The sequence below is a fragment of the Theropithecus gelada genome, chromosome 2 (genome assembly GCF_003255815.1).
Source record: "Theropithecus gelada isolate Dixy chromosome 2, Tgel_1.0, whole genome shotgun sequence".
NCBI lineage: Eukaryota > Metazoa > Chordata > Mammalia > Primates > Cercopithecidae > Theropithecus > Theropithecus gelada.
The window spans coordinates 32,215,516-32,242,737 of record NC_037669.1 but is presented as its reverse complement, the minus strand read 5'-3'; the positions used below and the strand labels follow the sequence as shown (position 1 = coordinate 32,242,737).

At 37.0% G+C, this 27,222-nt stretch overlaps 1 protein-coding gene across 1 annotated transcript in view; it reads left to right on the top strand.

Moving 5' to 3' along the window:
* The window catches only part of SLC9C1 (solute carrier family 9 member C1), a 165,025-nt gene that overhangs the window by 78,741 nt on the left and 59,062 nt on the right, over positions 1-27,222 (top strand). The window contains 3 exon segments of the mRNA XM_025375446.1: positions 13,373-13,454; positions 17,743-17,909; positions 20,307-20,432. Of these exon segments, the coding sequence (XP_025231231.1) occupies positions 13,373-13,454; positions 17,743-17,909; positions 20,307-20,432 (375 nt within the window).

The window sequence follows — 27,222 nt, the reverse complement described above, 5'->3', positions numbered from 1 at the left end:
CTTCTTTATAAATTACCCAGTCTGGCCAGGTGTGGTGGCTCATGACTGTAATCTCAGCACTTCAGGAGGCTGAAGTGGGTGGATCACTCGAGGTTAGGAGTTTGAGACCAGCCCGGCCAACATGGTGAAACCCTGTCTCTACTAAAAATACAAAAATTAGCCTGTGTGGTGGTGCGCACCTGTAATCCCAGATACACAGCAGGCTGATACATGAGAATCTCTTGAACCCTGAAGGCGGAGGTTGCAGTGAGCCGAGATTGCACTGTTGCACTCCAGTCTGGGCAACAGAGTGAGACTCCATCTCAAAAACAAAAACAAAACAAAACAAAACAAAAAACCCAAACAAACAAACAAACAAAAAACACCCAATCTCAGGTAGTTCTTGGTAGCAATGTGAGAATGGACTAATACATATTCTATGGTGTATATGTACATTTTCTTTATCCAATCTACCATGGTGGGCATTTAGGTTAATTCCATATCTTTGCTATTTGTGAACAGTGCTGCAATGAGCATAGGCATGCATGTGTCTTTATGGTAGAACAATTTATATTCCTTTGGGTATATACACAGGAATGGGATTGCTGGGTCAAATGGTCATTCTGATTTTAGCTCTTTGAAGAATTGCCACACTGCTTTCCACAACGATTGTACTAACTTACACTCCCACTAACTGTGTAAGTGTTCAGTTTTCTCTGCAATCTTGCCAGCATTTGTTATTTCTTCACTTTTTAATAAGAGCTATTCTGACTGGTGTGAGATGGTATCTCATTACGGTTTTGATTTGCATGACTCTAATGATCAATGATACTGAGCTTTTTAAAATATGCTTGTTAGCTTCATGTATGTCTTCTTTTGAAAAGTGTCTGCTCATGTCCTTTACCCACTTTTAATGAGGTTGTTTGTTTTCTTGTAAATTTGTTTAAGTTCTTTATAAATGCTGCATATTAGACTTTTGTCAGATGCATAGTTGGCAAATATTTTCTCCCATTCTGTAGGTTTTATATTTACTCTGTTGATAGTTTCTTTTGCTGTGCAGAAGCTCTTACGTTTAATGAGATCAATTTATCAAGTTTTGCTTTTGTTGTGATTGCTTTTGGCATCTTTGTCATGAAATCTTTGTCAGTATGTCCAGCATGGTATTGCCTAGGTTGTCTTCCAGAGTTTTTATAGTTTTGAGTCTTACATTTAAGTTTTTAATCTATCTTGAGTTGATTTTTTTTAAGTAATGTAAGGAAGGGGTCCAATTTCAACCTTCTGTATATGGCTAGCTAGTTATTCCAAAACCATTTATTGAATAGGGAGTCTTTCCCTATTGCTTCTTTTTGACAGCCTTGTCAAAGGTAATATGGTTATAGGTGTGCAGCCTTATTTCTGGACCCTCTCTTCTACTCTGTTGGTATACATGTCTGTTTTTGTACCAGCACCCATGCAGTTTTGATTACTGTAGCCTTGTTGGACATTTTGAAGTCGGGTAATGTGATGCCTCCAACTTTGTTCTTTCTGCTTAGTATACCTTGGCTATTTGAGCTCTTTTTGGTTCCATATGAATTTTAAAATAGATTTTTCTAGTGCTGTGAATGTCATTGTTAGTTTGATAGGAATAGCATTGAATTTGTAAATTCTTTGAGGCAGTATGGCCATTTTAATTATATTGATTCTTCCTATCCATGAACATGGATTATTTTCCATTTGTTTGTGTCATCTCTGATATCACTGGGCAGTATTTTGTAATTCTCATTGTAGAGATTTTTTACCACACTGGTTAGCTATATTCTTAGGTATTATTTGGGCAATTATGAATGGGACTGCATTCCTGATTTGGCTCTTGGCTTGATTGTTGTTGGTGCATAAGAATGCTGATGAATTTTGTATGATGATTTTATATCCTGAAACTTTGCTGAAGCTGTTTACCAGTTGATGGAGCCTTTGGGCCAACTATGAGGTTTTCTAGATACAGAATCATGTCTTCTGCAAATAAGGATAATTTGACTTCTTCTTTTTCTATTTGGATGCACTTTATTTCTTTCTCTTGACTGATTGATCTGGCCAGGACTTCCAATACTATAATGAGTAGGACTGGTGAGAGAGGGCATCCTTGTCTTGTGCCAGTATTCAAAAAGAATGCATCCAGCCTTCGCCTACTCAGTATGATACTGGCTGTGGGTTTGTCATAAAGGGCTCTTATTATTTTGAGGTATGGTCCTTTGATACCTAGTATATTGAGAGTTTTTAACAGAAAGAATTGTTGAATTTTATTGAAGTCTTTTCTGCATCTATGGAGATCTTCATATAATTTGTCTTAACTTCTGATCAATCACATTTATTTTTTTATTTTTATTTTTAAATTTTATTTATGTATTTTTTTTGTTGAGACGGAGTCTTGCTCTGTCTCCCACGCTGGAGTGCAGTGGCTGGATCTCAGCTCACAGCAAGCTCCGCCTCCCGGGTTTACGCCATTCTCCTGCCTCAGCCTCCCAAGTAGCTGGGACTACAGGCGCCTGCCACCTTGCCCGGCTAGTTTTTTGTATTTTTTTAGTAGAGACAGAGTTTCACTGTGTTCGCCAGGATGGTCTTGATCTCCTGACCTCGTGATCCACCCGTCTCGGCCTCCCAACGTGCTGGGATTACAGGCTTGAGCCACCGCGCCCGGCCAATCACATTTATTTACTTGCATATATTGAACCAACCTTGCATCCCAATCAAGACTACTTGATTGTGGTGGATTAGCTTTTTCATGTGCTGCTGGATTTCGGTTTACTAGTATTTTGTTGAGGATTTTTGCATCAATGTTCATCAAGGCTATTGGCTGCAAGTTTTCTTTTTTGTTGTTTCTCTGCCAGGTTTTGATACTAGGATGATGCTAGCCTTATAGAATGATTTGGGGAGGAGTTTTTCCTCCTTGGTTTTTTGGAATAGTTTAAGTAGAAATGGTACCAACTCTTCTTTGTGTATCTGGTAGAGTTAGGCTGTGAATTTGTCTGGTCCATGGCTTTTTTTGGTTGGTCTATTTGTTACTGATTCAATTTGGAAACTGATTACTGGCCTGTTCAGGGAAACACTTTCTTCTTGGTTGAGGCTTGGAAAGATGTATGTGTCTAGGAACTTATCCATCTCTTCTAGGTTTTCTAGTTTGTGTGCATAGGGGTGTTCATAGTAGTCTGTGATGGTTATTTGTATTTTTCTGGGGTCAGTGGTAGTCTACCCTTTGTCATTTCTAATTGTGCTTGTTTGAATGTTCTCTTTTCTTCCTTATTAGTCGAGCTAGCAGCTTATCTGTCTTAGTAATTTTTTCAAAAATAAAAAGAACTACTCGATTCATTGATCTTTTGAACAATTTTTTTTTGTGTGTTTTGATCTTCTCAGTTCAGCTCTAAATGCTTATTTCTTATCTTCTGCTACCTTTGGGGTTAGTTTACTCTTGCTTCTCTAGTTCTTTTGGTTGTGATTGTAGGTTGTTAACTTGAGATCTTTCTTTTTGATGCAGGCATTTAGTGATATAAATTTCTCTCTTGACATTGCCTTAGCTGTGTCCCAGAAATTCTGGTATGTTGTCTTTTTGTTCCTACTAGTTTTGAAGAACTTCTTGATTTCTGCCTTTATTTTATTATTTATTATGAGTTTTATTTACCCAAAACTCATTAAGAAGCAGGTTGTTTAATTTCCATATAATTGGGTGGTTCTGAGTAATTTTTTAGCCTTAATTTCTGTTTTTATTGTGCTGTGATCTGAAAGTGTTTACGGTATGATTTTGCTCTGTTGCATTTGCTGAGGATTGTTTTATGTTTGATTGTGTAGTTGATTTTAGACTATTTACCATGTGGTGATGAGAAGAATGTATATTCTGTTGTTTTTTGATGGAGAGTTCTATAGAGGTCCATAAGATCCATTTGGTCCAATGCTGAGTTCAGATCCTGAATATCTTTGTTCATTTTCTGTCTTAATGATATGTTTACTACTGTCCGTGGAGTGTGGAAGTCTCCCACTATTATTGTGTGGGAGTATAAGTCTCTTTGTAGGTCTCTAAGAACTTGCTTTATGAATCTCAGTGCTCCTCTGTTTGGTGCATTAATATTTAGTATAGTTAGGTCTTCTTATTGAATTGAACCCTTTACCATTGTGTAATGCCCTTCTTTGTGTTTTTAAAAACTTTGTTGTTTTAAAGTCTGTTTTGTCTGCAAATAGGATTGTTTAACTCCTGCTTTTTTTTTGTTTTCCATTTGCTTGGAAAATATTTTATTTTGAGCTTATGGGTGTCACTGCAGATGAGAAGGGTCTCTTAAAGACAGCACACCATTGGCTCTTGGTTCTTTATCCAGCTTGCTGCTCTCCATCTTTTAAATGGGACATTTAGCCCATTTACAGTCAAGGTTATTATTGATATGTGTGGATTTGTTCATGCCATTGTGTTGTTAACTGGTTATTATGTCAGTTTGTTTGTATAGTTGCTTTATTATGTCACTAGTCTGTGTATTTATTTGTGTTTTTGTGTAGGCTAGCAGTGATCTTTCCTTTCTATATTTAGTGCTTCTTTCCAGATCTCTTCTGAGGCAGATCTGTTGGTAACCAACTCCTTCAGTATTTGCTTATCTGAAATAAAAAAATCTTATTTGATGTTCACTTAGGAAGCTTAGTTTGGCTGGATATGAAATTATTGGTTGAAGATTTTTTGTTTAAGAATGTTGAATATAAGCCCCCAGTCACTTCTGACTTGTAGGGTTTCTACTGAGAGATCCACTGTTAGCCTGATGGGGTTCCTTTTGTAGGAGACCTGCCCTTTCTCTCTAGCTGCCTTTAATTTTCTTTTCTTCATTTTGACATTGCAAAATCTGATGATTGTGTGTCTTGCGGATGATCTTCTTGTATAGAATCTTGCAAGAGTTCTCTGCATTTCCTGAATTTGACTGTTGGCCTCTCTAGCAAGTTTGGAGAAGTTTCATGAACAATTTGCTGAAATATGTCTTTTAAGTTGTTTGCTTTCTCCTCATCCTTGCAGGGATGCCAATATTTTGTAGTTTTACCTCTTTACATAATCCCATATTTTTCAGAAGTTTTGTTTAACCTTTTTCATTTTTTTTTTCATTTTTGTCTGACTGTCTTATTTCGTGGATCAAGTCTTCAAGTTCCAAGTTCCTCATCCTGATTTATTCTGCTGCTAATACTGGAGATCACCTGTGGAATTTTTGTAGTGTGTTTTTCAGCTCTATCAGATTAGATCTGTGTATCATTTATTGTGATTCTTAGCTTCCTTGGATTGGTTTTGCCATTCTTCTGAATCTTGTTGATATTCATTACTATCCATATTCTGAATTCTATTTCTGTTATCTCAGCCAACTCACCCTGGTTAAGAACCCATGTTGGAGAACTAGTGTGGTCATTTGGAGGACATAAGACACTCTAGCCATTTGAGTGGACAGAGTTGCTACATTGGTTCTTTCTCATCTCTGTGTTTGGGTGTCCCTTTAACTGTGGTGCAGATTGAGTGCAGTCAGTAGACTTCTTTTCTGAGTGTTTTCACTGGGCCAAGGCTTTGTGCAGAGTCTTTATTTGTAAATGACTTCTTGTCTTTGGTTTCACAGGGGGTATATGTTAGTGAGGTATTTTTGGTGTTGAAACTTTGGACTGTGAACCAGTAGGCAGTGGTTAGGTATTGTGGTCAGTTGGTGGGCTCTTGCTCAGTCACATGGCTCCCCTATATTTCCTCACAGTTGCAGCCATGCTCTCTGTCAATGACCTGAACATGTGGGCTCCTCTCCTACTTGAGTGCTGGCTGTAGATCACAAACTGGCACTCCAAGGCTGCCTACCACAGCTCTTGTGTGATCTCAGGTTTTATGTTTCTTCCCCAACTTGGAGGCAACAGTGGAAGGGACCTTAGCAGTGGTTGTGGATGAAGGTCTGTTGCCTGTCTGCTGGGAGCTCCACCCCAGAGAGATGCAGGTGAGCAATCATTCAGTGCAATTGTCCAGAATAGGGGGTCTGTGCTGTGGGCCTAAGCTTAGTGAGGAAATATGGGCTTAGAGGCCCACATAAGAGTCTAGTTACTTTTTCATAAGGATGCTGTGGTATACTGGCAGTCATCTCCAGTCCCTAGTCTGCTCAGATTTTCCAGGACCTGAAGGTATCACTAGTGATGACTGTGAAACAGAAAAATGGTGGCCTGCCCCTCCCCCTCCCTTTTGGAGCTCCAGCCAAGGGAGGTACAGACATTTTGCCAGCCTGAACACACCAGCAGGAGGTAGCTGGAGTCTCTAGTTGGTGGATCCCACCTAGTGAGGAGGAATGGGATCATGGACCCACTTAAAAAAGCAGTCTGGCCTCTTTTCCCAGGGGCAGCAGTGCTTTGCGGGCAGTTCACTCCAGTCCTTGGTCACCCTTGACTCTCAAAAGCCTGAAGGCAACAATGGCTAAGCCTACTAAACAGCAAAGATGGCAGTCCACTCCACCTTCTGAGAGCTCTGTCCCGGAGAGTTTTGAAATTGCTGCTGGCCAGAAAACACCAGCAGTGGTGGCTGGAGACCCCAGTCAGGGTGTCCCACCCAGTGAGAAGGATCAGAATCAGGAACCTCCATAAAAAGGCGTTCTGGCTGCTTTTTCATAAAGCAGTTGTGCTGTTCTGGGGGTCTGCTTGAAGACTCTCCAAAGCCTAAAGGCCACAGTGGCTTAGGTTGAGAAGCAGCAAAGATGGTGGCCTACCTCTCCCTCTAGGTAGCACCATCCCAGGGAGGCTGGAAACTGCTGCTGACCAGAAAACACTGGTGGGGGTGGTCATAGACTGTGGTCAGGAAATTCTGCCCAGTGAAGAGAACCAGGAACTGGGACCCATGTGAAAATGTAGTCTGGCTGTTCATCCATAGAGCTGCTGCACTGTGCTCCCCAGAACAGGGAGGACTTTTCCAGTCCCTAGTCACCTCAGAATCCCTGGAGCTCAAAGGCAACAATGGCTAAGCCTGTGTAACAGCAAAGTTGGTGGCCCATCCCTCCCACAGGGACCTCCATCCCATGGAAGCCAGGAACCACTGCCACCTAGAAAACACTGGCTAGGGTGACTGGGGAGCCCAGTCTGCAGTCTGACATGCAGAGCTACATGAAATATTCACAGAGCAGCCACTCAGGCACATATGGAGTCCTGGGCACTTCAGATACCTGGGCTTCCCAGCAAAAATGGCAACAATTTGAGCAAAGTTGGGAGTTAGACCCCTGTTTATACCTCTAGGAAAGGAGATGATTCAGGCGGCTGACCCAAGAGTTGCAAAGTTCCATGGGAGAAGCATGCATACCCACAATCACTCATTCACTCACCCACCCGGAGAGGACAAGCAGGATCAGGGACCTGCATAGGAAAGCAAGCCGGCTACTCTTCCATAGGGCAACTACACTAAAGGCAACAATGGCAAAGGCTGTGAAACAGCAAAGATGGTGGCTCGCACCTCCCTCTCAGAGCTTGGTCTCAGGGAGGTGTAATGCTGCTATTGGTGGATGACTGAAGTTTCAAGCAGTGAGTCTTATCCCGGGAGGTGCCATGGCAGCGATGCCTGTAGACCATTGCTACTCATCCCCCCTGGATCACCTCCTTTCCTAGAGTATGTACAGGAGTCTAATCTCTGACTTTGCTGAAGTTGCAGCCACTTTTGCTGGGAACCCCAAGTATCTGAAGCACCTAGGGCGCCACCTGTGCCTGGATGGCTGCTCTGCTAAGACTCCATGTTAGACTGAAGGCCCTGATGGAGTGGGTTCACGAGAGGATCTCCTGACCTGAGGGTTGCAAAGATCCATGGGAGAAGAGTGAGTGCCCGGGATCACTCACTCACACATCACTTTCCTGGGGTAGGGGAGGCTCCGCTGACTCTGTGTCACTCCTTGGTGGGTGGTCATCCTGCCTTGACTTTCCTTGTTTTCTGTGGGTCAAGTTTTTGCTTGACGAATCCCAATGTGTGTACCTGGATGTTTCAGCTGAAAGTGCTGTATTTACTCGCCCCTTCTATTTCTCTCCATGATAGAGATGCATACTAGCTGCTTCTAGCCAGCTATCTTGGTCAGTTTCCCAATCTTGTTCTTTTTATGACTGCAGAGTATTCCAGGGTGTATAGGTACCGCATTTTTAAAATCTAGTCTACAATTGATGGGCATTTTGCTTGATTTCATGTGTGTGCTCTTGTGAATAGTGCTGTGATGAACATACACATGCACATGTCTTTATGGTAGAACAATTTATATTCTCTTAGATATATACCCAGTGATGGGATTGCTGGGTCAAATGGCAGTTCTAAGTTCTTTGAGAAGTCACCAAACTGCTTTCCACTATGGCTGCCCTAATTTACATTTCCACCAGCAGTATTTAAGTGTTCCTTTTTCTCTACAAACTTGCCAGCACCTGTTATTTTTTGACTTTTTAGTAATAGCCAGTCTGACTGGCGTGAGGTGGTATCTCATTGTGGTTTTGATTTGCACTTCTCTGGTGATAGTAATTTTCACATGTTTCACATGTGTGTTGGCCATCTGTATGTCTACTTTCTTCTTTTGTGAGTTGTGAAAAACCATAGAAAACACCAATGAAGCCAGAAGTTGTTTATTTGAAACAATAAACAAGATTGATAGGTTGCTAGCTAGACTAATAAAGAATAAAAGAGACTATCCAAATAAACACAATCAGAAATTACTTAGAGGATATTACCACCAACCCCACAGAAACACAAGAATCCCTCAGAAACTGTTGTGAACACCTCTGCACACAAACTGGAAAACCTACAAGAAATAGATAAATTATTGGAAACATACAAACTCCTGAGATTAAACTAGGAATAAATTGAAACCCTGAACAGACCAATAATGAGTTCCAAACTTGATTCTGCAACTAATAACCTACCAACCAAAAAAGCCCAAACAAATTCATAGCTGAATTGTACTATATAGATAAAGAGCTGGTACCATTTCTACTAAAACTATTCCAAAAAATTGAGAATAGACTCCTCTCTAATTTATACTATGAGGCCAGCATCATCCTAATACCAAAACCTGGCAGAGACACAGCAGAAAAAAAACTTCGGGCCAATATCCCTGAAGAATATAGATGCGAAATCCTCAAAAAAATTCTTTGGATGCCAGGTAGATTCAATACATACAAATAAATAAATGTGATTCATCACATAAACAGAACTAAAAACTAAAACCATGTGATTACTTCAATAGGTGCAAAAAAGGCCTTTGATAAAATCCAACATTCTTTCATGTTCAAAACCCTTAAAAAAGTAGATATTGAAGGAAGATACCTCAAAATAAGAAGAGCCCTCTGTGACAAGCCCACAGTCAACATCATACAAAATCAGCAAAAGCTGGAAGCATTCCCCTTGAGAGCTGGAACAAAACAAGGATGCCCATTTTCACCATTCCTATTCAACACAGTTCTGAGAGTCCTAGCCAGAGCAATCAGGCAAGAAAAAGAAATAAAAGGCATCTAAATAAGAAGAGATTAAGTAAAACTATCTCTGTGTGCAGAAGATATGATTTTATACATAGAAAACTTTTTGTGAAATAGAATTTGAAGAAAACTACTTTAATCTGATAGAAGGGATTTATTTAAAAAGAAAAACTTAAAAACTTAAAGATAAGTGACACTTAATGGTAGAATACTGAATACTTTCCCTTAAGTTTCAAATAAGGGCAAATACATCTGCTTTCTTCATTTTTATGGAACGTTATGCTCAATGTCCTACCTCAGGCACTAGGGAGAAAAAAGGCACACAAATTGGTAGATACTAAATAACCAGTAGAATTAATAAGTGAATTTAGCAAAATCATGAAATTCATGTTCAGTATACAAAACTAAATTATATTTTTATATACTAGCAACAAACAAACAGAAAAATGAAATAAAGAACATAACAATAGCATCAAAAACATGACACAGTAACCAAAATAATGAAATACGTATGTATCAGTTATCATTATCTATGACTATGTAAAAAATTGTCCCAAAATTCAGTGGCTTGAAACAAGACACATTTATTATCTCAGTTTCTGTGAGTCAGGAATCTGGGTATAAATTAAGTGGGTGCCTCTGATTGTTTCTCTCATAAACTTGCATTTAAGCATAAACTGGGGGTGCAGCCATCAAAAGGTTCAACTGGGGCTACAGAATCTGCTTCTAAGGTGACTTGTGTGGTTTTGTTGACAAGATTCAGTTGTTTGCAGGCAGTGAACTAAGGGCTTTAGTTTCTTGTTGACTCTTGGCCAGAAGCCTCCTTGTCATTTGGACCTCTTCATAGGTCAGCTCACAATATGGTAGCTGGCTTCTCTCAGAATGACTATGCAAGAGAGCTAGAGAGAGCAAACCCTCAAGACAGAAGCCACGGTCTTTCTTTAACCTAATTTTGAAAGTCACTTCCCATTACTTCTTCATATTCTATTTATTAGAAGTGAGTCAATAAGTCTAGTCCATATTTAAGATGACTAAGTATCTAATATCAACAGTATATTTCAGTGTGTGAAATACACACACACACACACACACTCAGTGTAAACTGAGTACCACTTTACATTTTCTCTTCCAGAGTGAGATGTATGCAGTATGTGGCCATGTTTGCTAACATATTCATTCTTGACAAAATTCTGAGATTATAAAATGTATATGGTTAATATTTGGGCTTGTGACCTGACTTCTAAGAGCTGCTTCTATCACAGAGTTAGGTATTCAATTAACAAAGTAGAAATTTGAGCACAACCTTGTCCACAAGACATTTTAAATAAACACGTAGCCCGGTGTAGTTAGTAGGTGGATGGATGCCACTTTCATAAGTTGAGCTTGAGTTCACTACTCACTTGTGCAGCGTAATATGCTGGGTAGGGACCCTCCCCTATGGGTTGTCTTTATATCACCATCTTTCTAAGCCCAGAGATGTCATAAGTGACAGTAGGGCAGACTTTCTAACATACCTAGTTTTATTTATTGACTTTACTGGAGTATGATAGGAAAATGAAGACTCTTTACTCAGTTCTGGTATTGCTCATAATTTACCGAGAGGCTAATACTAAACTTGGAAAATTGTTTAAGTATGTTTTATCAAGCAGTCTGGGTTTTGTTTTTTAATACAGTTTTTAATGGATATCTGAAAACTGAAGGAAACTTTAAAGGTTTTTTAGTGGTGCAGGTGAAGGTGCCAGTTGCTATTTGGCTTCACTCTACAAAAGCTTCATTACTTTACTTGATGCTGGTTGCTAAGCAGCAATTGCACAGAGCATTAGTCTACTGGGTGCCTTTACAAGCCAGAGGCTGATGCTACACTCTTGATGTCATGTGAGGAAATAATGCACATGCTCTAATTGCTCACCTGGAAATAAACCTAGAAATAGAAAATGAAGAACAAAAAGGTTGCTTGAAATAAAACATGATCAACATGACCATATTTTGAAACATTTCAGGAAGGTTGCTTCTTGTCAAACTTGCCTGGCAGAGTTTGTTCAAAACTTGTATTTAATAAATGAACACCCGACTTACCAAAAAAGAAAAAAAGTGACTAAGTATCAAGAGATAGATACCTTTGAGAGCCAACTTAGAGGCTTCTTTCCAAAATATGCAAGACTTGTGCACTGAAAACAATTGTTGACAGAAATTTTTAAAAACCTACATAAAATATATGTTCCAATCATGGATTTGAAGACTTGGAATTATTAAGATGTCACTATACTTGATGCAATTCCAATCCCAGAAGATTTTAGAAATAGATACACAAAATCTGCTTTCCATATAGAAGTACAGAAGACTGAGAATAGCCCTAATAATATTGAAAAGGAAGAACCAAATTTAAGGACTTACACTATCTGATATCAGGACTTACTGTAAAAATACAGTAGTTAAATCAGTAGCATCCTGGCATAAGAATGAAAAAATAGATGAATGGAGTATAATAAAGAATTCAAAAAAGACTCACATTTATATGGTGAATTGGTTTTTGACAGATTCTGAAACAGTTCAATGAGAGAAAAAATATTTTTTTCAATAAATGATGCTGAACTACTGTATTCACTTAGAAAAAAAGAAAAGAAAAACTCTATTTTTACCTCACACCATACCTAAAAGTGATTTGAGATGGACCACAGACTTAAATATAAAATTTAAAACTCTAAAATTTTTTGAAGAAAATACAATGGTAACCCAATTTTTAAAAAATGTACAAAATATTTGAACAGACACTTCTTCAAAAAGAAAGATGTGTACTAATATGCATGTTAAAAATATTCAACATTATTACTCTAAGGAAACGCAAATTAAAATCACAATGAGACACGTCATATGCTATTTAATTTATATGAAGATTTTGGAATTGGCAATTCTTATCTACAGAAGTAGAAATCAAAATACTTGCTGCCTCTCATAGGTGAAGGACTGATTAGGAAGGAGCATTAGAGAAATGTTGGGGATGTGAGAATATTTTGCGTCTTGACAGGACTGAGAGTTACATGAATAGATATACACTGTCAAAATTGACAAAATGGTACTTGAGTACATTTCAATGTATGTACATTATACCTCAGATTTCCTTATTACCAATGCTTGGGCTGCACCCTTGAAGAATTAGATCAGAATATTCACTGGGGATCTCCTGGGCACCAATATTTTAAAGTTTCTCTTACGATTCTAATGTTCAACTTTGGGAGCCTCTAGTGTGGTTTCATGCTCTATCCCTAATTCCATCTGTGGATATAGAACAGAAGAGTAGCTAGGGTTAAACATAAATTCTGGAAGTTAGAATTCCATAAATCCCCAAAAATGTGTAGCCTCAGACTGAAAAGTGTTAGTTCACTTGTCTATCAAGACTGACTTGGGATACAAGAAGATAAAATATCAAGTGGCACCAAGACATTTATTGCTCCTTCTTCCTGATAATGAAAGAGTACCAATGAGGCAAGGTGTGAGATGGAGAACACATATCAAGGGCCTTGAGTTGTTCTCCTTTCCCAGGTGAGGAGAAGTTTTTGATGCAGATATACTGGTAATGTTGAACAGAGAACGATGTGGCTATGCACAGCCAGGTGTGTGTAGTGGATAAGGACTGATAAGTATAAGTGTATTCTCAGCTACCAGGAAGTGCAACAGTGGAAGTCAAAGATAAATATTCCTTCCCAACATCTGTATAAGTGTTGATTTACTTGTCAAAACTCATGTCTTAATTTTGGTTTGGTAATAAATCATGGATGAATTATGAGCAGGAAGATGGAGAATACCCAGAGTGCTTTCATCATGTCTTAGATTAATTCCTCCCCTGCCATGAAAATCTATTAACACAGTACAACCTAGCTTAATTTATATTGTTAAATATAGGCTATATTATATGAAATTGTAATGAATACTTACTTTATATTTTCTTCAATTCTAGATATTATTTCATGGAGTGTTAGTATGCCTAATAACCCTCATTGTCAATAGATTTGTTTTGCCAACAGCAGTTACTATACTAGGTAAGCCCTAACAATTACTATTCCTGTGGAGAGAAAAACATTCTAAATATGGTCAAAAAGTGATAATAATAAAGAAAGAATCCATAAGCAGCATAGTGAGACTCCGATCTCTACAAAAAGTTTGAAAATTAGCCCGGTGTGGTGGTGTACATCTATAGTCCTAGCTATTCAGATAGGGGAGGATTGCTGGAACCCAGGACGCTGATGCTGCAGTGAGCCAAGATCACACCACTGCACTCCACCATGGGCAAGACAGAAAGACCCTGTCTCAAAAAAAAAAAAAAAAATATATATATATATATATATATAAATTATATAAATATGAGTCAGCGGTGCCTAATTTTTTTCAAATTTTATTTTACATATGCAGGTTTGTTACATGGGTATGGGTATATTGTGTGATGCTGAGGTTTGAGGTACAGATCTCATCACCAAGGCAGTGACCACAGTACCCAAAAGGTAGCTTTTCAACTCACATCCCATTTCTCTTTCCCCACTCTAGTACTCCCTGGTGTGCACTGTTCCCATCTCTATGTTCATGTGTACTTAATGTTTAGTTCCCACAAAAGGTATTGGATTTTCTGCTCCTGCATTAATTCACTTAGGATAGTGGCCTCTGGCTTTATCCATGTTGCAGCAAAGGGCATAATCTTGTTCTTTTTTATGGCTGTGTAGTATTCAATGGTGTATCTGTACCACATTTTCTTTATCCATTCCACCAGTGATGGACACCTAGGTTGATTCCATCTCTTTGCTGTTGTGAACAGTGCTGTGATGAACATACAAGTGAATGGGTCTTTTTTGTAGAATGATTTATTTTCCTTTGGCTATCTTGGGGTGGCTAGCTTGAATGGTAGTTCTGTTTATAGCTATTTGAGAAATCTCCAAACTGCTTTCCACATGACTGAACTAATTTATATTCTCCTTTCTCACCAGGAGTATATAAGTGTTCCCTTTTCCCCACAGCTTTGCCAGCATCTGTTATTTTTTTTTTTGACTTTTTAATAATAACATTCTGACTGGTGTGAGATGGTGTCTTATTGTGATTTTGATTTGCGTTTATTTGATGATTAGTGATGATGAGCATTTTTTTCAGGTGTTTGTTGGCCACTTGTATGCCTTCTTTTGAGAAGTGTCTATTCATCTTCTTTGCCCATTAAGATTGTTTTTAGTTTTAATTTTTGTGGATACATAGTAGTTGTATATATTTATGGGGTACATGAGACATTTTGATACAAGTACAAAATGTGTAATAATCAATTAAGGTAAATGGAGTATCCATCACCTCAAGTGCTTATCCTTTGTGTTACAAACAATTCAGTTATACTTTTTTGTTATTTTTAAATGCACAATTAATTATTCTTGGCTATAGTCACCCTATCATGCTATCAAATGACAGATGTTTTTTATTTTTTCTATTTTTTGAACACATTAATCATCCAAATTTCCTCTTAGCTCCCCACTACTCTTCACAGGCTCTGGTTAACCATCATTCTACTCTCTATCTCTGTAAGTTCAATTGTTTTAATTTTTAGCTCCCACAAATAAGTGAGAACATGCAAAGTTTTTCTTTCTGTGCCTGGCTTATTTCACTTAACATGACCTCCAGTTCCATTGATTCTGTTGCAAATGACAGGATCTCATTTTTTTTAATAGCTTAATGGTATGCCATTATGTATATGTATAATATTTTCTTTATCCATTCATCTGTTGATGGACACTTAACCTTTGCCAATTTTTAAATGGGATTATTGGTTTTTGCCTGTTGCTTTAAGTTCCTTGTAGATTCTGGATATAAGATCTTTGTTAGATGTATAGGTTGCTAATATATTCTCCCATTTTGTAGGTTGTCTGTATACTCTATTAATAGTTTATTTTGCTTTGCAGAAACTCTCTAGTTTAATTAGGTCTCACTTGTCAATTTTTGTTTTGTTACAATTGTTTCAGGGACTTAGCCAAAAATTATTTCTCAAGACTGATGTGGAAAAAGTTATTTCCTAGGTTTTCTTCTAGGGCTTTGAGGTCTTACATTTAAATATTTAATCCATCTTGAGTTAATTTTTGTATACAGTGAAAGGTAGGGGTCCAGTTTCATTGTTCTGCACACAGCTAGCCAGTTATTGCAGCACCATTTATTGAATAGGGAATCCATCCCCCATTGTCTGTTTTGTCATCTTTGTCAAACATCAGATGGCTGTAAGCGTGCAGCTTTACTTTTGGGTTCTCTATTCTGTCCCATTGAGCTATGTATTTGTTTTGTACCAACACCATGCTGTTTTGGTTACTGTAGACTAGTAGTATAGTTTGAAGTCAGGTAGTGTGATGCTTCTGGCTTTGTTCTGTTTGCTTAGGATTGTATTGGCTATTTGGGCTCTCTTTTGGTTCCAAATAAATTTTAGAACTGTTTTTCTCTAATCCTGTGAAAAATGACATTAGTAGTTCAATAGAAAGTGTGTTGAATCTGTACATTGCTTTGGATAATGTGGCCATTTTAATGATACTGATTCTTTCAATCCATGAGCATGGAATGTTTTTCCATTTATTTGTGTCTTCTCTGATTACTTTTGCAGTGTTTTATAGATCTCCTTGTAGAGATCTTACACCTCCTTGGTTAGCCGTATTCTTAGATATTTCTCTTTGTTGTGGCGATTTTCTTCTTCTTCTTCTTCTTTTTTTTTTTTTTTTTTTTTTTTGAGACAAAGTCTAGCTCTGTCGCTCAGTCTGAAGTGTGGTGGCGCGATCTTGGCTCACTGCAAGCTCCGCCTCCCAGGTTCACGCCATTCTCCTGCCTCAGCCTCTGGAGAAGCTGGAACTACAGGCGCCCGCCACCTCGCCCGGCTAATTTTTTGTATTTTTAGTAGAGACGGGGTTTCACCGTGTTAGCCAGGATGGTCTCGATCTCCTGACCTCGTGATCCACCCGCCTCGGCCTCCCAAAGTGCTGGGATTACAGGCGTGAGCCACCACGCCCTGCCTATTTTCTTCTTTTTTATTTTTAAAATGTTTGTGGGTACATACTAGGTGTATATGTTTGTGGGGTACCTGAGATGTTTTGGTACAGGCATGTAATGTGAAATAAGCACTTCACAGGGAATAGGATATCCATCCCCTCAGGCATTTATCCTTTGAATTACAAACAATTCAATTGCTCTTTAAATTATTCTTAAAATTTAAAACGTAACTCTTTAAATTATTCTTAAAATGAAAGTATTATTGACTATAGTCACCTTATTGTGTTGTCAAATAGTAAGTCTTATTTATTCTTTCTATATTTTTGTGCCCATTAACCATCCCCACCTGCCCCCATTCCCCACCACCTTTCCCAGCCTCTGTTAACCATCATTCTACCCTCCATGTCCATGAGTTAAGTTGTTTTTGTTTTTAGATCCCACAAATAAGTGAGAATATGTGATGTTTGTCTTTCTGTGTGTGGCTTATTTCACTTAACATAATGATCTTCAGAAAACACAACAGGTGCTAAATTTCTTAGGAAGCTAGAAACTGGATGTATTCTAGAACAAAAAGATAGTTTGAGAGATTGGAGTCTTAAAAGATAATGCAGATAATTTATCATATGTGCTTAACTGGCTCATGCAATTATGGAAGCTAAGTCCCAAAGTATGCATTCCAAAGGCCTGAGAACCAAAAGAACCAATGGTACAAGTTCCAGCTAAAGTCTGAAGGTAGGAGAAGACTGAAGTGCCTTCTCAAAGCCCATCAGGCAGAGACAACAAATTCTCTCTTGTTCAGATTTCTGTTTTATTGAGGCCTCCAACAGATTGGATGAGCCACACCCACACTAGGAAAGGCAATGTACTTTACTCAGTCTACCAATTTAACTGTCACCCTCATCCAAAAACACTCTCACAGACACACCCAGAATGTTTAGCTGAATATATGGGTACCCTGTGGCCCAGTCAAGTTGACACATGAAACTAACCATTATACCTCTGTTTCTCTGTTTCCTCATATATCAAACTGGGAAAAAGGACTCACCTCAAAAGGTGGCCAGATAACCAAAAACTTAATGCATGCAAAGTGCTGAAATATGCTTTTGCAGAATATAGTAAGCACTCAATAAACATTAGCTGTTACTATTACATGCCTAACCTTTTGCGAGAAGAAATATGAAAGCAGAAAATTTTTAACTCTTTAGTATTCCCATTATTAAACAATTTATGTTGAAATTTTACTTAAAGATTAGTGACAATAAGTTAAAAGGCAGCTTTCTAACCCATATCAAAATGGTGGTGTTTCTACTATGTATCAAATGTGTGTTTGTATCAAAGGTCTTCGTGATGCCACATCAACAAAATATAAATCAGTTTGTTGCACATTTCAACACTTTCAAGAGCTAACCAAGTCTGTAGCCTCTGTCCTTAAATTTGACAAAGATCTTGCTAATGCTGATTGGAACATGATTGAGAAAGCAATTATACTTGAAAACCCATACATGGTAAGCAAGTAATATCTTTTTTATTGTTTTAATGCAGATTTGATTACACTGAAGTATAAATCAGATCATAAATATTAATTCACAATTTTTAACATTTGTAATTGACAGAGAAGTCGTGTTGATAACTATTTAACCAAGTAGTGGGGGGGGGGGTGTTAAGGAATTTCATGGTAACTGTGGGGCAAAGTAGAAGTCATAACCCCTTTGAATACATATGTTTAAAATCCATGTTTTATGTTTATGTTTAAAATATATATGTTTAAATTCAAAAGAGGAGGCTGTGTATTGGAGATCCTTTTAAAAGACATCATAGGTCAGCACAGGGAGTAATCTTAGCACTTTGGGAAGCCAAGGCAGGTGGATTGCTTGAACCTAGGAGTTTGAGACTAGCCTGGCAACATGCCAAAACCATGCCACTATAAAATATACAAAAATTAATTGGGTGGTGGTGTGCACCTGTAGTCCCTGCTACCCGGGAGACTGAGGTGGGAGGATCACTCAAGCCTGGAAGGTTGAGGCTATGGTGAACCATGGTTGTGCCACTGCACTCCAGCCTGGCCAGCAGAGAGAAACCCTTTCTTAAAAAGAAAAATTATATATGTGTGTGTTTGTGTATGAAAGTGAACCTTAGAAAATGGCTAGTTTTTGACCAAATTTGGAGGGGTCAGGGGCCTTTGTTTATTTATTTAGGCTATTGTATATCTAAGCATTTGCTAGACCTTAATTTATGGTTAACAATATTTTTAATATAAAATAGAATTCAAAGCCAATACCATAAGTTTAGCTGTGCGAGATGTCACCTTCTGCTTCTGAGATATGCTTTAAGATATCTGCAGTCAGACTTATTCTTTTAAGAACACTCAGCACACTAATCTGTCACGATTTCCCTCAAGGGAAATAGTAAAAGTTGTTCTGGGGTCCTCAGAGCTGCTGCACTTTTCCATGTCCTACATCATGTCCAATTTTCAATGGTTTTTACAATGTTTTTGTTTTTGTTTTTTTGCATCACACAATATGAGGGGCCGAGTTCTAGGAGTGCTTAGGTGAGATAATTAGTCTCTATGAAGTAGAATTCTGAAAAAATCCATTTCCTATCCACTGAAACAGTGCTTAAAGCTCCAGATAGGAATTTAGAACTAACCATTGTACCTGCAGGAATACTGCCAGGATTTCTGGATGGAACAAGTACCGTGTCATACCCAAGGATTTCTCTAGTAGCTTCTAATACCTGATTGTGAACTTTTGCTGACTTGTCTGCATCAGAATTATCTAGAAAGCTTATTCAAAATAACGATAGCGTTTTCACTTGCTCTCTGAAGATTTTTATGCAGGTGGTCTAAGCAGGGCCCCAGGAATATTTTAAATCCACTACCCAGCTAATTCTAAAGTAGAAGCCAGTGTTGGGGCCACCACTCTGGTACTTGATCTGTTTCAGAAGGCAGAGGATCAAATGACTACATTCTCCCTTCTGTGATGCAAACATGAGGGATATTATAGTATTAAAGATAGAACGCGGACCTTGGAATCAGAAAATCTGACTTTATAGCCTAGCTTTCTCACTTAATAGCTTTGTAATTTTGAGCATATCATCAATTTTCTCTAAGCTTCAGTTTCTCACCTGTAAATTATTCATACTCCCATTTCCTTTATGTGTGTTCACTTTCTATTTTACATTAAGTGATCATTTTAAAACAGTGGTTGTCAAGTTTTAGCAGCAAAATTTTCAAATGGGGTTTTAGAAACACAGATGGCTGCCCACTCCTCCAATTATGATTCAGTAGTTCTAAGGTGGGATCTGAGAATGCACATTTCTAGCAATTCCCAGGTGATTCTGATGCTGCTGGGAAACTACACTTTGAAAACTGCTAGTGTAAAGCATGATCATATATGTGATAGCTTTTTAAACTGTTAATAATGCCATGTAAAAGAAAAGATATGATACAACTCCCCCCCACAAAACTGACAATTATTTTACCTTCTATAACTAAGCAAATGATTAGACATCTAAGCAAATGATGAGGATCTGAACATTTTTCTATATTTATTTCTGTAAGAAATATATGTCTAATTTCTATAAGAAATTCACTCACATTGCATTCTAGCTGGGAAAAGATAATATCTCATGATGGTTTTGATTTTCATTTCGCTATTGACTAGTGATGTTAAATTTTTTAATGTATTTGTTGACCATTGTGTGTCTTTGAGAAATGTCTGTTCAGATCCTTTGTTCATTTTCAAATCATACTATTTGTTTATTTGGTTTTTTTTTTTTTTTGCTGTTGAGTAGATTTGCTACCATTTTTCAAAGCAAACTGGTACAAAAACTGCTTGTGGATTATGCTAAACAATGTGTTAATATTCATGTGTTTTTTGTTCTTTTATTTATGTTTTATTTAGTTGAACCAAGAAGAAACAACAGAACAGCAGAAGGTGAAATGTCCACACTGTAACAAGGAAATAGATGAGACCCTTAACATTGAAGCAATGGAGCTGGCCAACAGGCGTCTCTTGTCGGCACAAATGGTACTGTGTTATTCTCTTTTGAAATTATTTTTGGCTAAAAATTATACTGGAAAATTCCTCCTTTATAAAGACATCTTGATCATGCTCACTTAATAGATTGTTTACAAAAGTAAAGGGAAGTTTGACATTGTCTTAGGAGTCTGCTTGATCGCAAAAAAATAAAATGAAAGAAAGAGAAAGAAAGAAAGAAAGAGAGAGAGAGAAAGAAAAAGAAAGAAAGAAAGAAGAAAGAAAGAAAGAAAGAAAGAGAAAGAAAGAAAGAAAGAAAGAAAGAAAGAAAGAAAAGAAAGAAAGAAAGAAAGAAGAAATTCACTCACATTAGCTTAAGTAGAGTGGTTTATTTATGAAGAAATGGCAATTTCACAGATCCCAATGGCAGAAATTGCAACTGGGGTTAAACTTCAGATGTGTTAGGCAATGAGTTCTGTGACATTGCCCATCTCTGGATCCAAGCCAGTTTTTCATGTAATGATGCAGCCAAATCCTCTAATAACTGACAGAAGAGGGTATTATGTTTTCATTCAAATCTTGGCTAAAAATTAGAGAAATTCTGTAACACAGCAGCATACAAACTGTTGGAAATTTTACCTTTTCAAACTAATATTTTATTCCAATATGAAATGTAAATTTAGGGTCAAGAGGGTAATTTTTATTGCTGTTGTTTTAATTGACATATAATTATACATATTTGTGAGGCACAATGTAATATTCCAATACATGTATACATGTGCCATGATCAAATAAGGGTAATAAGCATATAGATCACTTCAAACCTTTATTGTTTCTTTAGGTTGAGAAGGTTCAAAATCTTGTCTTCTAACTATATGAAAAAATACAATAGATTATGGTTTACTGTAATCACCCTGCTGTAGAACACTAGAATTTATTCCTCCTATCTAACTGCAAGTTTGTATCTGTTAACCAACCTACTCCTGCTAGCTCCCCTGTCCCCCTACCCTTCCCAGCCTCTTGGAGCCACTATTCTACTCTACTTCTATGAGGTCAACTTTCATAGCTTCCATGTATGAGTGAGAACAAGCAATATTTATTTTTCTGTGCCTGACTTCTTTCACTTAACATAATGTCCTCTAGTCTTATCCATGTTGCCACAAATGAAAGCATTTTATTCATTTTTATGGCTCAATAGTATTCTGTTGTGTAAATATACGACACTTGCTGTATGCATTCGTCTATTGATGGGCACTTAGGTTGATTGCTTATTTTGGCTATTGTGAATTGTGCTGCCATAAACATTCCCCATATATAAACATTGTATTCTAGCCGGGAAAAGATAATATGTCATTATGGTTTTGATTTTCATTTTCCATTGACTAGCGATGTTAAATTTTGTATGTACTTGTCGACCATTTGTGTGTCTTTGAGAAATGTCTATTCAGATCCTTTGTTCATTTTTAAATCATACTATTTGTTGGTTGGTTGGTTGGTTTTTGCTGTTGGATAGTTTGAGTTCTTTGCCTATTCTAGATATTAATGCCTTAGTAGAAGAATACTTTGCAAATATCTCTTTTCATTCTGCAGGTTGTCTCATTATTCCATTGATTGCTTCCTTTGCTGTGCAGTCATATTTTAGTTTGATATAATCTCATGTGTCCATTTTTTCTTTTGTTTCCTGTGCTTTTGAGGTTGTAGCCATGGAATCCTTGCCCAGTCCAATGACCTGAAGTGTTTCTCCTCCGTTTTCTTCTAGTGATTTCATAGTTATGAGTCTTACCTTTAAGTGTTTAATTCATTTTGAGTTTATTTTCATATAAAGGAGAGACAAGGGTTTAGTTTCATTCATCTGCATGTGACTATTAATCCCAACACTATTTATTGAAGAGACTCTTCTTTCCCCAGTGTACGTTCCTCATGACTTTGTTGAAAATCAGTTGGCTATAAATAGATTTTTTTATATATATATATAAATATATTTCTGGGTTTTCTATTATGTTCTATTGGTCTGTGTGCCTGTTTTTATGCAAGTACCATACTGTGTTGGTTGCTATAGCTTGTTGGTTGTAGTATATTTTGAAGTAAGGTATTATAATGTCTCCAGCTATGTTCCTTGCACTCAAAATTGCTTTGGCTACTCGAGGTCTTTTGAGGTTCCATACAAATTTTAGGAAGGTTTTCTCTATCACTGGTATTTTGCTAGGGATTGCATTGAATCTGTAGGATTCTTAGGGAGTATGGTCATTTTAACAAGATTTGTTTTTCCAATATATGAACATGGAATGTCTTTCCCTTTTTTTGTGTTCTCTTCAATTCCTTCATCAATCTTTTGTAGTTTTCATTGTAGAGGTCTTTCACTTTCATAGTTAAATGTATTCTCATGTATTTTTGGTAGCTATTATAAATGGGATGTATGCTTTGATTTCTTTTCACATAGCTGTTAGTCTGTAGAAATGCTACTAATTTTGTTTGTTAATATTGTATCCTGCAACTTCATTAAATTGGTTTATCAGTTCTAGGAGTTGTTTTGTGGAGTCTTTAGCTTTCCTAAATATAAGATTTTAACTTATCCTCATTCAGCATGATGTTGGCTGTGGATCTGTCATATATGGTTTTATTGTATTTAGGTACATTCCTTGTATATCTACTTTGTTGGGAGTTTTTATCATGAAACAATACTGAATTTTATCAAATGTTTTTTGAGTCTATTGAGATGATCAAATGGCTTTGTTCTTTCTGTTGATGTGATGTCTCATGTGTGTTGATTTGTGTATGTTTAAATATCCTTGCATTCCTGGGATAAATCCCACTTGATCATAGTGTATAATATTTTTGACGTGCTGTTAGATTTTGTTTGCTAGTATTTTGTTGAGGATTTTTGCATCTGTGTTCATCAGGGATATTAGCCTATAGTTTTCTTTTTTGTTGTGTTCTTTGCTTTTGGTATTAGGGTAATGCTAGCCTCAAAAAATGAGTTTGGAAGAATTCTTCCCTTTCAAAAATATTTTTTTCTTGGGAGACTTTATATTACTGCTGCAATCTTGTAAGTCTTCATTGGTCTATTTGGACTTCCTATGTCTTCCTGGCTCAATTTCAGAAGGTTTATGTGTCCAGGAATTTATCCATTCCCTCTAGGTTTTCCAATTTGTTGGAGTATAGTTGTTCATAATAGTCTGTAATGATCCTTTGAATTTCTGTGGTCTCAGTTGTTGTGTCTAGTTTTTCACTTCTGATTTAATTTACTTGTATCTTCTCTCCTTATTTGCTTAGTCTAGTGGTTTGTTAATTTTTTCTTATTTAAAAAACAACATTTTGTTTTTCTGATCTTTTATATTATTTTTGGTGTCAATTTCACTTATTTTACTTCTGATTTTTATTACTTCTTTCCTTGACCTAATTTGGGGTTTGGTTTGTTCTTGCTTTTTTAGTTCCTTGGGGTGCATAATTAAGTTGTTTTTGAAACTTTGTGTGTGTGTGTGGGGAGGAGGGAGGATGGAGTCTTACTCTGTCACCCAGGCTGGATTGCAGTGGTACAATCTTGGCTCACAGCAACATCCACCTCCTGGATTCAAGCAATTCTACCTGAGCCTCCTGAGTAGCTGTGATTACAGGTGCTTGCCACCACATCTGGCTATCTTTTGTAATTTTAGTAGATAGGGTTTCACCATGTTGGCCAGGCTAGTCTCAAACTCCTGACCTCAAGTGATCTGCACACCTCAGCCTCCCAAAGTGCTGAGATTACAGGCATAAGCCACCACACCTGGCCCTCTATTTTTTTGACGTAGACGTTTATTACTATAAATTTCCCTCTTAGTGCAGCTTTTGCTATATCACATAGGTTTTGGTATGTTGTGTTTCTATTTTTGTTTCAAAATAAAGAATTACCTTCTTAATTTTTTTCCTTGATCTATCAGTGGTTGAGGAACATGATTAATTTCCATGTGGTTGTACAGTTTCCAATGTTCCTCTTGTTACCAATTTCCAGTTTTATTCCATTGTGGTCAGAAAAGATACTTGATATGATTTTAATTTTTTAAAAATTTGGGGGGCTTGTTTTGTGACCTACCATATGCTCTATTCTGGAGAATGATCTATGTGCTGATGAGAAGAATATGTATTCTGCTGTTCTTGAATGAAATGTTCTGTCTATAGTGCAGTTTAAATCCAATGTTTCTTTGTTGATTTTCTGTCTAGATAGTCCTTCCAATGCTGTGAGTGGGATTTTAAAGACCCAACTATTATTGTATTGGAGTCTTTCTCTCCCTTCAGATCTAATAATTTTTGCCTTATGTATCTGAGTGCTCTGGTTTTTGGTATTTATATGTCCTCTTGCTGATTTGATCCCTTTATCATTATATAGTAAACTTCTTTGTCTCTCTTACAGTGTTTTACTTAAAGTCTATTTTATCAGTTGTAAGTATAGCTATATAACTACTCCTAATCATTTTTGGGTTCTGTTTGCCAGAAATATCTTTTTTCACCCCTTCACTTTCAGTCTGTGGGTGTCATTACAGGTGAAGTGACTTAGGTGGGTGTCACTTCAGTGTGTAGTTGGGTCTTATTTTTTAATCAATTCAGCCAGTCTATATCTTTTACATGGAAATTTTAATTAGTTTACATTCAGGGTTATTATTAAAAGGTGAAGACTTATTCTTGTGATTTTATTAGTTGGTTTTTTGGGGGGGAGTTGGTGTGTATTTGTTTTTGTTTGTTTATCTTTGAAATTTGGTGTTTTTCTGTAATAATAAGATTTGATTCCTTTTTCTTTAAGATTTGTGTATCTGCTCTATCATTGGCTTTTACATGTTTTTAAAATCTTAGTTATTGTTGTTTTGCTTCCAGATATTGGACTTTTAAACATTTCTTGTGAGTCCAGTCTAGTGATGGTGAATTCTCTCAGGTTTTATTTGTCAGGGAAACACTTGATTTCTGAAGGATGGCTTTTCTGGATATAGTGTTCTTGGTTGAAAGTTTTTTTTTTTTTTTGGTCTTTCATCACTTCAACCATATTATCTTATTCTCTTCTGGCCTATAAAGTTTCTGCTGAGAAATATGCTGATATTCTAATGGAGATTCCTTCATATGTGACTTGACACTTTTTCTATTTTTAAAATTCTCTCTTTGTCTTTGACTTTTGACAGTTTAACTATAATGTGCCTCAGAGAATAATTTTTTAGGTTAAAACTTTTGGGGGATATTTGACCTTCCTGGATCTAGATGTCTATATCTTTTCAAAAACTTGGAAGTTTTCTGTTATTACTTTATTAAATATATTTTCTATGCCTTTTCCCATCTCTTCTTCTTAGATTCCCATAATGATAACATGTGTTTGTGTAATGATGTCCCATAGGTCCCATGAGCTCTCTTGGGTTCTTTGACTCGCTCACTTGCTTGCTTGCTTGCTTGCTTGCTTTCTTTCTTTCTTTCTCTCTCTTTCTTTCTTTCTTCTCTTTTCTTTCTCTTTCTCTCTTCTTTCTTTTCTTTCTTTCTTATCTATGTATCTTTCTCTTTTTCTCTTTGTTCTTTCTCTTTTGTCTGGCTTGGTTATTTGAAAATATCTGGCTTCGAGTTTACAGATTTTTTCTTTCTGTTTGATCTAGTTTGTTATCAAAGCTCTCAATTGTATTTTTTTTTTCATTCGTTGAATTAGCGCCAGTGTTTCTGTTCAGTTATTTTTTTTTTATAATATCTATCTTTTTGTTGAATTTCTCATTCACATAATGAATTGCTTTTCTGATTTTATTGTGTCTGCTGAGTTTGCTTAATATCATTATTGTAAATTCCTTTTCAGGGAGTTTCTGCATTTCCATTTCTTTGGGACCAGTTGTTGGTGAACTATTGTGTTCCTTTAACAGTGAGATATTTTCTTGCTTTTTCATGTTTTTTGTGTTCTTGTATTGATGTCTTTAGATCTCGTGAAACACTTGCCTCTTTCAATTTTGTATAGTGGCTTTCATGGGGAAAGACTCACCTGCAGATATGTCCCAAGGTATCAGTTGGGTAGGGTGCATTAGCTTTATACTGGGTGGATATAATAGCATAGCCTCAATACAGTTTCTTCAGTTACAGTCAATGTCATTGATGCCTGTGAGTGCCTCAGTTGCTTAGGCTGCAGAAGTTTGTGTGGCTGGTATACCTATGTGGGGTCTGCTCCCTTGTGAATGAGGGAGCTGGCTATGCTACCATGGGTAGAGAACCAGGATCATCTGTGATCTGGGAGAAGTGCAGGGACTGGTCAGTCAGCATCTCTTCTCAGGTACTACTCCCTTGAGGGCAGTGTTCCAGGCTGATCTTCACTCTGGGGAAGCAAGGGGCTGGTTAGCCAGCAGCTCAGCTCATATGCTGCTATCCTTGAAATTTTGCTTTTTAGTATAGTTAATTTTCCTTGTAGGCAAATATAGTAAACCTAGGTAATATTTTTTAGGCTAAAGATTGTGATTTATTCATCTGAATATCTTCAGTGAATCCCACAATGTGTAGTACATAGTAGGTGCTCAATTAATATTCACTCAATTAATTAATCTGAACATCTTTGGAGTATTTCAGGTTTATTGTGGGATCTAATAGCTCTTCTATTTTGATAACTCAATTCTTCTCTTCTTTCACTCCTCTCTTGCTGTTTAATTTCCTTTCTTTTTCTTTCTTTTTTTCTTTTCCTTTGCCTGCCTGCTTTCCTTTCTTTGTTTCTTTTGTATTGAGATATATATCATTCTTTGTTTATTTCTGTCTGATAAACTAACTTCAAAAAGTATCTAATTTTGCCTTACAAATGATATAAATGTCAATAATACTCTCTAACTTTCTAACTAAAATGTTAACTATAGATGTACTTTTAGAT